This window comes from Crocodylus siamensis, chromosome 10 (genome assembly GCF_052110815.1).
Source record: "Crocodylus siamensis isolate JL-2025a chromosome 10, ASM5211081v1, whole genome shotgun sequence".
In the NCBI taxonomy this organism is placed as follows: Eukaryota; Metazoa; Chordata; order Crocodylia; family Crocodylidae; genus Crocodylus; species Crocodylus siamensis.
This window is the reverse complement of record NC_143404.1, coordinates 28,241,726-28,255,045: the sequence shown is the minus strand read 5'-3', so window position 1 is coordinate 28,255,045 and position 13,320 is coordinate 28,241,726. Positions and strand designations below refer to the sequence as shown.

The window sequence follows — 13,320 nt, the reverse complement described above, 5'->3', positions numbered from 1 at the left end:
GATACAGATGTTGTGGGGGAGAGAGAAGGGGGATGAATAGTGGAGAGAGACCTGGGGAGTGAGGCAGGTTATAATGTGTCATAAATCCACTGTCTGTATTTAGTCCATGATTTTTAGTATCCAGGAGGTTGATGAAGTGGGGTTAATAGGTTTGTCTCTGGGAAGTGTTTTGTAAGTTTCCTTTGAGGATGAGGACTGAGAGATTGGAGAGAAAGTGGTTTTCTTGTCAGAAATGTGTCCCTACAGATAATTGGGTATTCCTGTCTTTGATAGATTTCCGGTGTGTGTTCATTCTGGTGCGCAGTTGTTGTTTGGCCTTACCTACGTATTGTCCATCAGGGAATTTGGTGCATTGGATGAGATGTATTACATTTCTGGAGGTGCAGCTGTAAGATACGGGAATGCTGATGGCTTTGTTGTGGGGTGTAGTGATTGTGGCGGTGGTGGAGATGTGTTGCCAGGTTTTGCATTTCTTGTCATGGCATGGTCTGGAAGCCAGTGTGTTTCATTCCACTGGCATAAATATTACCACTCTGAGTAAGTAGCTTACTATAACCAGGGACAGATCCAGGGGTGGGGTGCTTTGCCTGTGCATTGCATGTGCAGTGAACTCTCTGAGCTCATGAGCATGTCAGCAGAGATCCTGCTGGGAGCATCTTATATGCTGTGAGTTCTATGAGCTCACTGGCTGGTTTTTCCAGTCCCTACTCTGAAGCAGCTCTGAAGTTTGCTGTTTTCTCTTCCCCTCCCTCCTTGCCTGCCACTTAATTCAAGAGCAGGGAAAAGTATGGGAAAAGCGGCAGAGACAGTGACGCTCAACCCCTGCTTTCATGGACCCCAGAGGCTGCACTATACCAGCACTCATCCCCTCCTGTCCTCCACTGCTGAATTCAGAATGGAGGGGTGAAAGAAGGAGAGGGTCCACCTCCACCTTTGCCCTATTTATTTATCACTCCCTTGCAAGAGTTTAGTGTTATACCAGCTGATGGTGCCATCTTATGACCTTTGTGCAAGAAAGGATATAACTATTAAAAAGGGTTTTTTTCCATTTAGGAAAGGATTTTGTCTTTGTATAAACAGTCAAAGATACCATGGTCCTGTTGTCTAACTTAATCCAGGCAGGAGTTTTGTTTGTTCCGTATCTCCTCTATATATAATTCTAGCTTTATGGAGGACCCTGTTCACTCATGTTTACTTTTACATAATGCAAACAAATAAAAGCTAGCTGTCTATGTTTTAGACTGGGTAGTTTGCACAAAAATCTTTGGCAATGTAGCAGTCTGCATGGAGACAGACACTGTAACATGTCAGTAACCTATTATTATTGTTGTTTGCTGTAGTAAATGCAGAGTAAGTACATTTGCTGCCAAAGAAAATGAAACTGTATGTATGTGATACAGATCCTAACATGATCGTTGCATTATAGTTTCAGCCATACATGCAGTACACTAAGCATTCCACTGTTTGTTAGTATGTTCTCCCTGATGATATTTGGAAACCCTTTGAAGGAAAGCATATTGATTGCAGTGACCCACATCAGTCTTTTGGGAACTCAAGCCGCGGGGCCTTAGAGAGAAGAAATCTGCATAGTTTGCTTTGTAGAGAACTTTTCTCCCATCCATTGGTCTGGCTAAGGAAGTTGGATTTGTTTGTGGAAAAGGCTTCTGGGCCATGTAGAAAATTGGCAGAAACTTGTGGGGTCAAATGAAGGGGCAGACCCTTCTGAGGTTGCATCCCTCCACCCCCCTCCCACTACCTCTTCCGCTGCTGATCCTGGCACTGGTCTCTGCTGCACAAGGTGTCACACTCAGCATGGAACAGTGGCAGAAGATAGATTTCCTCTTCCTGCTCCTGCTCTGTGCTGTGCCTCCTACCATAATCACCACTAGCTGGGAGCAGGTTCTGGAAGGAGGAACCTGCTCCCTGGCTACTACTGTCCCTGGCTGACAGGGGCATGGGGGGATCCCCAGAACTGCTTATGTCCTGCTTCAGCTGTGGGCTGTGGGGAGTGACCCTGTGGAGTGCTGGGCCTGCATGGGGACAGCATAGCAGCATGCATCCTTTTAGTGCCTGCTCTCAGCCAGCAGAGGGTATCGGTTAAGGATACAGGCAGAGAGCAGGAACAGGAAGGAGGAACTTGCATGCCTTCCCCTCTGTCCCCAGCTGAGCCTAGCAACCATACAGCTGCTCTCTGCAGCCCTCAGCTAGAGCAAGGGAAGAGCAGCTTTGGGTCTCCCTCTGCACCCGGTCAGCTGGGGACAGTGGCAGCATCAGGGTCCTCCTCCCTGCCTGACTGGCTACCCAGTGTGCCCCACAAGCCCAGGGGCTTCAGCCACACTTTGCTCCCATCTCTTCTTAGTCTGAGGGATGGTGTACTGTACCCTGCCTTTTAGTAAATCCTGAATCTGACCACGGTCACATTGGGCAACATGTACTGTGTCAATGGGGTTCTACACATCTCTTTTCCTTGCCACTGGACTTTCCACCTCAGCACCAGTTCCACTGGAGCCTCACTACTATGACTGCTGCTCCCCATCACTGAGAAAAGGAGAGCTTCTTGGAAAAAAATCAAGGTGTAATATTTTAACTGATTTCTGGACAGCCTAAATAATAACATTCCCAACTTATCTAGTCATAGCTGCTTCTTTTCACTACTGCCCCTGGACAACCCTCCACAGGTTTCTGGGGAGCAAGATGAGAGTAATGTGAAGGCGGCAACCCCTTCCCCTGCCCCCCTTTCAGGGCAGAAGGCCTCCTATTTTAAAAATCATCTGGCTTGGTGATTTTTTAAAAAGCAATTGTGTTTCATGACAATACTCTTTACAAAAAAAATGTCGAATGAGTTGATCCATTACTTCTACAGGGGTTTTCAGTTCTAGAATGTGACCATTTCAGAGTTACAGCAAGAAGACTTAGGACTTTGTTACACCATATATTGTGAGTCACACGAATGTTGATCAGCATTAGTGCTAGCTTGAGTTTAGAACTGGCACACATTCAGAGCTGGAGGAACTTGGGGGACTGAAAGGAAAGAACCACCTGTCCCCAATTCCAGGCTTCCCCCCTGCCCCCTGGGGCTCTTCCAGGTCTGCCCATCCCTCAGGGTCCCCCCACCTGGCTTGTTTACTTGTGGCTGCCTGTGCTGTCTGTCCCAGGAGAGCAGGCAAGGGAAGGGTTAACCTTCCTGCCCAGCCCCTGCCTCACTCCTGGGCAGATGCTTTTTTCTAGGCTGACCTGGCCCAGGGAGCCACAGGGCTCTGTGGCTGGGCAGGCAGATTAACCCTTCTTTGCCTGCTTCCCTAAGGAAGGCAGGATTTTAAATATGAATATGAAAGGTCTGATAGAAGGGAAAGACAATCCATTCAGATTGCTTCAGCCCAGCTATTAAAAGTGAATGCACTGTTTCCCACTCAATGTTACTATCTGCTAGCTATTTGAAGGACGTAGTCATCACCACTGTTTTTGTAATTCTTCCATATTTGCTCTTTCCCCACCCCACAACTATTTATCCAGTACCAGGCTTAGCTTGCCCTAACAGTGTAAAAAAATATATTGGGGAAAGGCTTTATAGGACAGGACATAATGAGATGCATGAACTTCTTGAATGTGTGCAGGGTGAATTTGCACACAGATGTGGCTAGGCATGTTATTGACATGCAGCTTTTTATGATTAACCATGGAGAGAATTCATTGACGTTGAAAAGGGGTGTCCTGGCAAAATTGTAGAATTTTTAATGTCTTTTATCGGACTCTGAGCTAATTGATTACTGGAGTGTCACTAGTGTGAAGCCATGTGTAATTTTTCCAAAGAGATTATAATATTGAAGTTGTTTTAGATACTCTAATGACTATGTTAAGGAGTAAATTGCTCTGATTTCAGAAAAGAGTATCAACATACATGGGATATATATACAGCTGTTGTTCAGAGATTCAGAAATGTAATTGAATAATGCCAGTTTGAAATATCTTCATATCTTGACATGTGAGTGTTTCTGATCATATCCCAAAATTAGAGTTAAGGGATATTACTTTCTCAAGATTTTGCATGTTCTCTAGTATAGATAAATATTTCAACATTTGAGCTAAAATATTGTCATGTGTAGGACCCTACCAAATTCACAGCACAAGTGGGCTATGTTGCAGGTCCTTGAATCTTGCAGGTTCCCACATGTGCCTCCCCTTCCCCCCTCCCCCAGCCACTGATTGATGGAGGGGCCCCACTTGCAGCTCAATCCTGATTGGAGGAGAAGCAAACACCATGGTTTTAAACATGGCACTGTTTTTGCCTAACTGCTGGTCAGCAATGGGGGGCACTGGGGCCCCTTGGCTAATCAGCATCAGAAGGGAAAAACGGTGCCATACTTAAAATAACTTTGTTTTGCCTCCCCGCTGACCAGGAGCAAGTCGCACGTGGGGTCCCTCCACCCGGTTGGGGGTGGGGGGGACACGCATTTGGAACCTGTAAGATTAAAGGAGCTACAGCACAGCCTATTTCCACCGTGAATTCAACAGGTGGAATATACTTGACAATATAATATGTACTTGACAATATAATATGTACATCAACATGTACATGACAATATAATATGTCATGTACTTGACAATATAATATGTACATCAACATGTACTCCTGTGCAGAGCAAATTGCAGTGAACAGACTGAACTCCTGTGTTTTTTTTAATTAAACAACCCCCTTGTTTAAATGATCCATGAGTGTAACTAACTTTAAAATGCAGTATACTGTATATTTATAATAAATAAGCTTACTGAATTTTTTTAAAGATAGAAATAGGTGTTAGACATTGAATGTTGATACGTGTCTCTGAGGGCCCCTGTAGATATGCAGGCAAAGATGCAATAGGATTTGATGCATGATCCACACAGTTGCGCTTCCTGCCATGCCACACATGCATGGCAGGAAGCGTGATTGTGGGATTGTGAATTAGATCCCATCAAATGTTATTGCCAGTGCGAGGGGCTACCAGCCATGGGGGCTGGGATCCAGTGTCATTTGGAAGCTCCTAGGCTTGGGGATACACGTCTCCCCCCACCTCCTCCCTCCCTTCCTTGGGAACTTCGATCAGCTGACGGGGCTTCTAGTTGCAAGGTCCCCTGGCCGCACATTCAACTAATGGTGTGACAGGAAGCAGCTACCTAATTATTCCACATTTATGGACTAGCTTTGTAATTTATTCCTCTTTTTATCACACAATTAATTGATTGAGCATGTGCTTGGGTGACCACTTAAGGTACAAATAACGGTTAATCAATCCTTAAGTGTAATGTTTAGATAGGGTCTGAAGTTCTTCCTCTGTTGCATTTTGCAAAAGAAAGGGAAAAAAAAAAGAAAAGAATCCTGAAATAGATGCTTCCATAAAAATTTAAATGAGATGTGGGGTGAAAACAATCAAGTGTTTCAGTTTGTACTGGTGAAGTAAATGAGGTTCTGATGTACAAATATGAAACAAAGCAACATATCAAACTAGCATTTGTTTGAACTCTGCCTATACAAGAAATTCTCAGTCAGAGGACAGAAACTGTCTTAATGGGGTCAATTAGCATTTGGAGTTCCTAGTAGAAACGTCAATTAAATATAACCTCATAGCAAGGACAGACCACATATAATTTTTTCCCTTCTTCTACAAGTATCTTTTATGAAGGCCTAAATGATGTTTCATGGTCGTTGTAGGTCAGAGGTCTTTGCTGTATTCACTTCAAATGTGTGGAGTAAACAACACCGGCAAGTTACTCTGGTGCTTTAAATGTGTATATAATGTTAGTTTTGGTATGCCAATCTAAAAGATTTGAGAAGACTTTTAGAATGATTTTAAAGCAGTGATAAGTCAAAAAATTCAGCACTATTTACAGGGTGGGTTTTTTTAAGTGTTGATAAATGTTAACTGTCACTATATGTTGAAGTGATGCAGCCTCATTGGGCAAAAGTTCTTGTTACTATTTTTACCTAATTATCAAAATGTGACACTTTTCAGATACCTGGAAGGAAATCATTTAACAGCTGTACCAAAGGGACTGTCCAGCTTCAGGCACCTCACACTGATGTAAGAAATTCATGGTTTTAATGCCAATAGAATTTGATGATTCCCTCCATCGTGTCATGAGTGAAATCTAAAGATTTATGCTTCTGAACTCATTTCTTGGAGCTTATCATGTAGGCCAGTGGTCTCCAAAGTGGGTGCATGCACCCCAGGGGGGTGCGCAAGACGATCCATTGGGGTCCGGGAAGAAAATATTCGAACTTTTTATATTTATTGTTTATCTAAAAAAAATAAGAAAGAAATTAAGCTTTACTAATATTTAAAATATGGATTGACACTGGTGCCTCACTCAGTCCGTATGTCAGGCGGTCACGTGTCATGTGTTTATAATTTATAAATAAATAAATATACATATATTGGAGGTGCATGCTCAAAAAATTGTTACTGATAGGGGTGCACGATTAAAAAAGTTTGGAGACCATTGATGTAGGCAACCATTTCCTTTGGCTGTTCTCAAAACTGTTACATCAATGTGCAACAATGTGGCTTCAGCTGAAATTGGCAGGTTTATCCATACAATACTGAGTTATAGCTGGAAAGACTATCAACATGGCAGAAATCATGAATCCTTTAAGCCAGTGGTTCTCAAACTTTTTTTTTGTGGACCACTTGAAAATTGCTGAGAGTTTTGGCGGACCACTTCATCTCCTTTCTGAGAAAAAATAAATCAAGTGCAGGGCCAAATATAAACATTCTTAATTGTTCTGCAACCTTTCTGTGGACCACCTGAATGGAGTTTGTAGACTAGTTGTGGTCCACTGACCACAGTTTGGGAACCTCTGCTGCAAGCAATTGTTTTGGATATCATGGCACTGAAAATGAAGGAGATAAGCAAAACCTTTTTTACTGTAATTTATGAGCAGTGGAGTAGTTGTGCTTGTAGGTTCAAAACGGATCCAAAAAAACTGTTCACCCTGTTATACCCATGACAGAACTGAAATGTTTGTGAATAGTTTTATTTGGTCATATTTGACACACTGTTTTGAGCAAAAAGAAAAATAAGAAAAGAAAGGGGGGGACATATTTTGAAATAATCTAAACATTTCATTTGACTTTTTTTTAAAAACAAAATGTTTTACTTTTTTAAACCATGAGAAAAACCCAAAAAAGCTTTTTTCTGATTTTTTTTTTTTCAGTTCAGCCATCAAAATGAAAAATCAGTTATCTATACATCCCTGCTTTAGGGATCTTCTGTTCATATGTGTAAAATATATACACACACCACATACATAGAAATGGTAGCCAGGTAAATTGAGTGAGCAGCTGTTTTTTCCTCATCTTTTTACTTCTGCATCTCTCCTGGAATCTTTTTTCCCCTGCCAGTTCTTGCTCCTGTGCATTGGCATTGTTCTGCATCCTGAAAATATTTAAAATAGCATCTTTGGGAAATAGTCCAAGGTGACTGGCTTTAGCACTCTTCCAACATTGATTATGGAAGATGATGGTAATTGATAATAATGGCTGGCTGTGAAATTGCTCAAAGTAATTGGTTCTGGGGTCTGATTTAACAGTTTTAAAAGCCTTGTATTTAAAGTCATTTGTATAAATGACATATCTGCTGTGTGTATTTCTTTAGTGACTTGAGCAACAACAGCATCAGCATGTTGGCCAATTACACCTTCAGCAACATGACTCAGCTATCAACACTGTAAGTAATCGGAAGTTTGCCATCAGTTCTATTTTCTGTTTGTTACATTATCAGGTGCATTAAACAATGAATGCTTTTCTAGTTTTTAAGTTGGTGGCTTTCCATGCTGCTTTTTAAATGAATTAATAGCAAAATAATCAAAGAAAATATAACGTTGCAACCACATTATCTGATTCTCCTAGGATCTTGAGCTATAACAGACTCCGGTGCATTCCAGTCCATGCATTTAATGGGCTCAAGTCTCTTCGAGTGCTGTAAGTATTACTTATTTAGTGTGTCTGGGTTACAGCTTATTAGGATGCTGTAGATGACAGCAGGGTTTTTAATGAGCAGATGGCTTTTACTTGATTCAGTACACCATAAATATTTTCACACAATTAGCTTCAATGTACTTGTACTTAGATGCAATGCATCCTGTACTGATTGATGCAGGTGAATACTAACCTTGTCCATAAGCAAAGAGCAACCATATACTTCCAGGATGAATGCCCTCACTTTGCTATTATGGGGTTATGAATGAACAAGAAAAGGGTCTCTGTGAGATGGCATATAGCATGCTTTTTCAATAGCAGATTCTATCCGAAGACCAAGTGGTAGCTGCCTCCACTAAATGGAGGAATACATTTCTTTCCATTTATTCCCATAGGTCTTACAGAATTAATTGAATAATAGCATTTGTATATATTTTTATATTGGATGCTTCAGAAAGCTAAAGATGGAATATTGATCTGATAAGGAATTAGGATTTTAGTACAGCTTGAACTTCTGTCAAGCCATATAAATTTTCAACCCCACAGAATTCTATGAAAGCATGAAAAAGTAAAGTACCCAGAAACCAATATAATCCAAAACAAACTAAAGGGGAAAAAAGGGAAGGGGTGGGGGGAATGAAATTAGTCAGGCTCATTAATCAGGGTTGTAGTGCTGTCAGCTGTGAGAAATACAAGATGTGCCTGTTCTGTCATGCTCAGGAATGTCGACTCCAGGAAGGTGGCTCTTTTCACTATAATGGTTAAGCTGGCCAGCTGTGTGATAATGCAGATTTAGAGGTAACTGTCTAACTCCAAACTGCAACTGTTGGTTGCAAAAATGCCTGTGTGTCATGTTATAGCATATTGGGACATGATGCATACTATGGTGCCATCTTGTACCTACTGTGGCTAGTGTAGGATTGAAATCATTGGCTCTATAGTGACTTTAGGCTGACTGAAATCTGAAGGCAGGTGAGCTTTTTTTAAAATTTAATTCCCATAGCTCTGTCACACAAGACATTTTGTTTACCTGGTACTCAGTAGAAAACAAGAAACAGCAGGAAAATTCAAATATCAGGAAAAGAATGGCAACAGCATCTGGTTGTGTCCTTCATTTTTTGTTGCACAATTCATTACCTCTGACCTCCATGAATTACTGTGACAAACAAGAAAACCTTCCAGGTCTGTTAAGATCAGACAGAAGTGAGGATCCACCATGTAGATAATGACATTACAATGTTTGTTGCAATTTTATTGTGCCAAGCAATTCATACCTCTCTTCCTCTTGCCCCAGTTTAATGCTTGTCACCTGAACTTTATTACTCTGCTTCCTTGCTATCAAGTGCAATAAAAACATTTTTTTTTCTGTTTAGAGTATATTCTTGTGATCTTACCTCATTTAAAAGGATGTCCTGCACCTGATATTTATTATCACCACCTATAAGCCTGTATTTATCCCCTCTTTTATTATCGTAAATTACTTACTAGCCATATATAATCATGAATTAGGCATTATAAAATAGAAGTCCTCAAAATGTTTTATAATAAACACATATGACTGCCCATTTGCAGCCACACCGACCACTTACTTTTCTGTCCGTCGTTGTATAGCTTATTTGTGCCAAGCAAAGCTACTACTTCCGTGGAAAAGTAACACTACAAAAATACTAATATAACTTTGTAGTAGCTTTTAATGCCTGAGTATAATGTTTGGAAAAATTGTTGGGAGTCCATGCAAAGTGACCAGCATAGTGTATAGAAAGGAAGCAGAGTTTTCTTTTTTTTTTCTTACTTTCTTTGTTGTATAGATGCAAATGAGAAGCCCAGGAACAATCAGCAAAACTTTTCTATTGATAATGAGTGATAAGGTTACAGGCCTTTCCAGGACAGTATTTTTTTCCCTTTTGGATAAGTTCTCATGCATAGGGAGCAATATGACATTCAAGCTTAATTTGAGAGCAGTAAAGATATGTAGCTTTATTTTTATTCTTTTTAGCAGAGGCTCTACATAAACAAGAAAGTGATTGCAAATAAGTTAGTGTGTGAATTTAAAGCAAACTAACTATTCCACACTGGTACCCATTTAGCTGGGCCATCTAGACCAGTAGCCTGGCACTGAAAAGCTCCATCTTCTGTTGTTTATCCCTCAGGCAATCCAGTTGCTGTCTTCTGCTCCCAATTACTTGTATGCAAGCTTCTAGTATATTTACCTGGTGTGTTTTTTGCATTCTGCATCATAGAGGGGATGAAGTGGAGAAATTGTAGTCTCTTCTTTACTTTGGTACTGTGCCCTTGTAGATTAGTGTTGTATATTGGGGGCCAGAAACATATGACCAGGGCCAGATCTGGTCTGTGAAGGTCCACTCTGGCACAAACGATTGGTTTTACAGAGCTCCTCTGTGCCATCCCCGCCACAGCACTCCTTTTTGTTATAGACCATGCTGCTCTGCTATGTCTGTGCTTACTCTCACCGCAGAAGGGATGAGCAGCGAGGTTAAGTGCAGGCAGCTGGCTGCTCCAGAGTGAGGGGAGGGGCAGAGACTTGCGGCCCATGCTGGGGGCTGGGTTGTAAACTGTGGCCACTGTTGACAAAAGGTCACCAACCCTTGTGGTTTATGGTTATTCTTGCATTTTTGGCATCGAATATTAAAGCTAAAATGGGAAAAGGAAAAAGATTAATGGTTGAAAGTTGGTTGTTGTAAGGGTTTCAGACAGTGTTTGTGGGTTCACTTGGGGATTAAATGAAGCGGGGGTGATTGATGTTAAGGCACATTTCTGGGTATCAGTTTCTAAGCCGTGTCACAGATTTCCTATGCGACCTTGAGCAAATTTAATCAGTGTACCTCAGCTTCCTCATCTGTAAAATGGGATTAATTCATAGCTATATCACTGGTATACTGAGGCTTAATTAAGTGAGGCCTGGGTCTCAGAGGTACTGAGCACTTGCAAATCTCATTGACTTCATTTAGAAATGTGGGTTCTTGGCCCTGAGTATCTGCAATGTGCTCAGAGAGTGCTGTGCTGCAGAATTGCTGTAGAAGAGGTAAATATTACTACACAGCAAGTTGTGAAAAGCTCAGGTGGCTGAGGGTGAGTGCTTGGATTCATAACTGCTGGAAGCCCTTTCTGACCGTTGGGAATGTACTCCTAGCCATGTTTCTATTCTCAGTTGTTGATGACTCCAGGGAGTTTAGTAGCTGAGTTAAATTCTGTATTAGCTCCTGCAGGCTAACCTGGACTGTGACACAAACAAAGGATAGATTTTAGAGTCTCAGATGCTAGCTCTTGACTTTCTTAGAAGACCTGCTTAATCAAATCTTAAAAGAGCCTCCTGCTTCAAGGGAGATAACACTGAGCCCTCTCAGTCCTGTGCAGAACAACACCAGTGAAATGAAGCCCAAATGGGACTCTGTCTGTGCTCTATACATTTGGAAACCTCCAGATTGATTTGATTTATTATGGCCTACAAAACTCTGGTGTCAGCTACAACTCTTGCCACATGTCATCTATGTTGTTATTAAAAATCAATTCTCCAGAGGGGAAAAAGTGCTTCCGAGTGACAGTGTGCAATCTGTTATTGTCACTTATTTATTATCCATGTTCTCAGGAGAATTTAAAAGAGAAAACATCAGCAAAACAATTTCCACATTTTCAATTTTTATTTTATTTTTTTAATAAAAAGTACATACATATCTCCTCGTCTTGAACCATGCTTACTTTTAAAGATAACGAACCTCTTTCATGCATGCACCCAGTGTCTTCCCAATTCCTCCTGCTTTCCTTATCTTTGCTCTGTCAATAAACAGAAAACGTGCATCTGAAAAGCAGAATAACCGTGAATGGACGATCTAATTACATGAGCTTCTGGTTCTGCTTCTCTCTCACCTGCTTCCTTTGTCTTTCCTCCTCAGACCCCTGTACTGCAAGTGTATATGCATATTCTCTTCTTTAAGTATATGAAGGGTCCAGCTGAGGTTTATGGGACTGTTCATATCTTTACTGTTAAGCTTGTCTGTTGGTCTTTATAAAACTGGGGCCCTATAGTCATTAGAGGCTCAACCAAATTTTCAGTTAAGGCCAAAAGAAACATTTCCATGCACTGAAAAATAGTTTATTGTTTACTGACTTAACTTTCCCCTGCAGGGATTGCCACCTAGCTAAATAAAACAACAAACATGTGCGTGAGAACCTGGAATGAACGATAAACAAAAACACGTGTTTTGTCGTCTTTTGCTTATTCAAGGACCCTGTAAAAAGTTAGTAAATGCACATATGTAGGGAAAAAAAAGAAATTTGGATTTTCAGTTTTATTAATTAAGGATGGTTTTCCATACTGTGCGATCTGTTCAGATGCAGAACATAACCATCATCATGAGGAATGTGCCAGTCTTTAATACATATTTTCCAGAAAAGTATGGAGCTCTCTATTGTGGTTCCCCTGTCTTTAAAACATTTTTGTCAGTTTAGTTACCCAGGTGTTAATAATGTTGACATAATTTTTCTATTAAGATGTGCTTTCTGGTATCCATGACACATACATCAGCCTTTCCAATGCACACTTAGAGCATCCCATTGGCAATCCAGATCTTAAAATGTTAATTTTTTACATTTTCCTAACTAAATGGATCTGTCATTTGCTAGCTTACCTGTAGCTTACTAAAGGGGTTCAATGATATAGCACAGAAGTGAAGCAAAATGCAAATATTTACAAAATAAGGAGAACTAAGATGTCACCAGAAATCATTCTAAAGGTTCTATTTGAACTGCAGTGTTGCCGGCAAATGAGATGGAAACCTCTCATAGGTGCCTAACAATAATGGCAGAGATCAGAATGTAACATCAGAAGGAGGCCATTCTTATTTAAATATGGTAATTAATTCTCTTCTGGGTTTTGAGTAGATAAAGCTATAAGGAGGCCTCATTTTGCAGTCTCCGCACCAATAAAACTATTTCTTATATAAGGACTGGAAGGTAATGAGCTGCTGTAATATTTTTAATGTGTTCCCAGCACTGGTGTGCTCATTCCTCCAGGCAAGGTAAATATTAAAGGTCTGTCCCTGCTTATTCATGCCAAAAGTGATCCTTTGTGAGCCAAACTCTTAACACTCTTCCAGTGATGTTTCAGCATCAAAGCAGTAGAAACACAGGGCTATTCATTTGTAAGATCCTGAAGCAGCAAAAAGTGAAGGTGGAAGGATTATATGCCTCTCTGTGTGCTATTGATGAATCTTCTGTTGCAAATCTTTGCAAGGCAACAAGATAGGAATTGCCCTGGAATAGCATCATTGTGAATGTCTGGATGATAAGTAAACATTTTTTAAAGGTGCACTGCAGGCTATGGTTGTTTTTTCACCAGCGCTACTAC

At 40.8% G+C, this 13,320-nt stretch overlaps 1 protein-coding gene across 1 annotated transcript in view; it reads left to right on the top strand.

Annotated features, from left to right (window-relative positions):
* SLIT3 (slit guidance ligand 3) overlaps nt 1-13,320 on the top strand; it is a 946,021-nt gene that overhangs the window by 788,224 nt on the left and 144,477 nt on the right. The window contains exons 21-23 of the mRNA XM_090064655.1: nt 5,991-6,059; nt 7,633-7,704; nt 7,887-7,958. Coding sequence (XP_089920781.1) covers nt 5,991-6,059; nt 7,633-7,704; nt 7,887-7,958 — 213 coding nt within the window. The remainder of the gene's footprint in view (nt 1-5,990; nt 6,060-7,632; nt 7,705-7,886; nt 7,959-13,320) is intronic.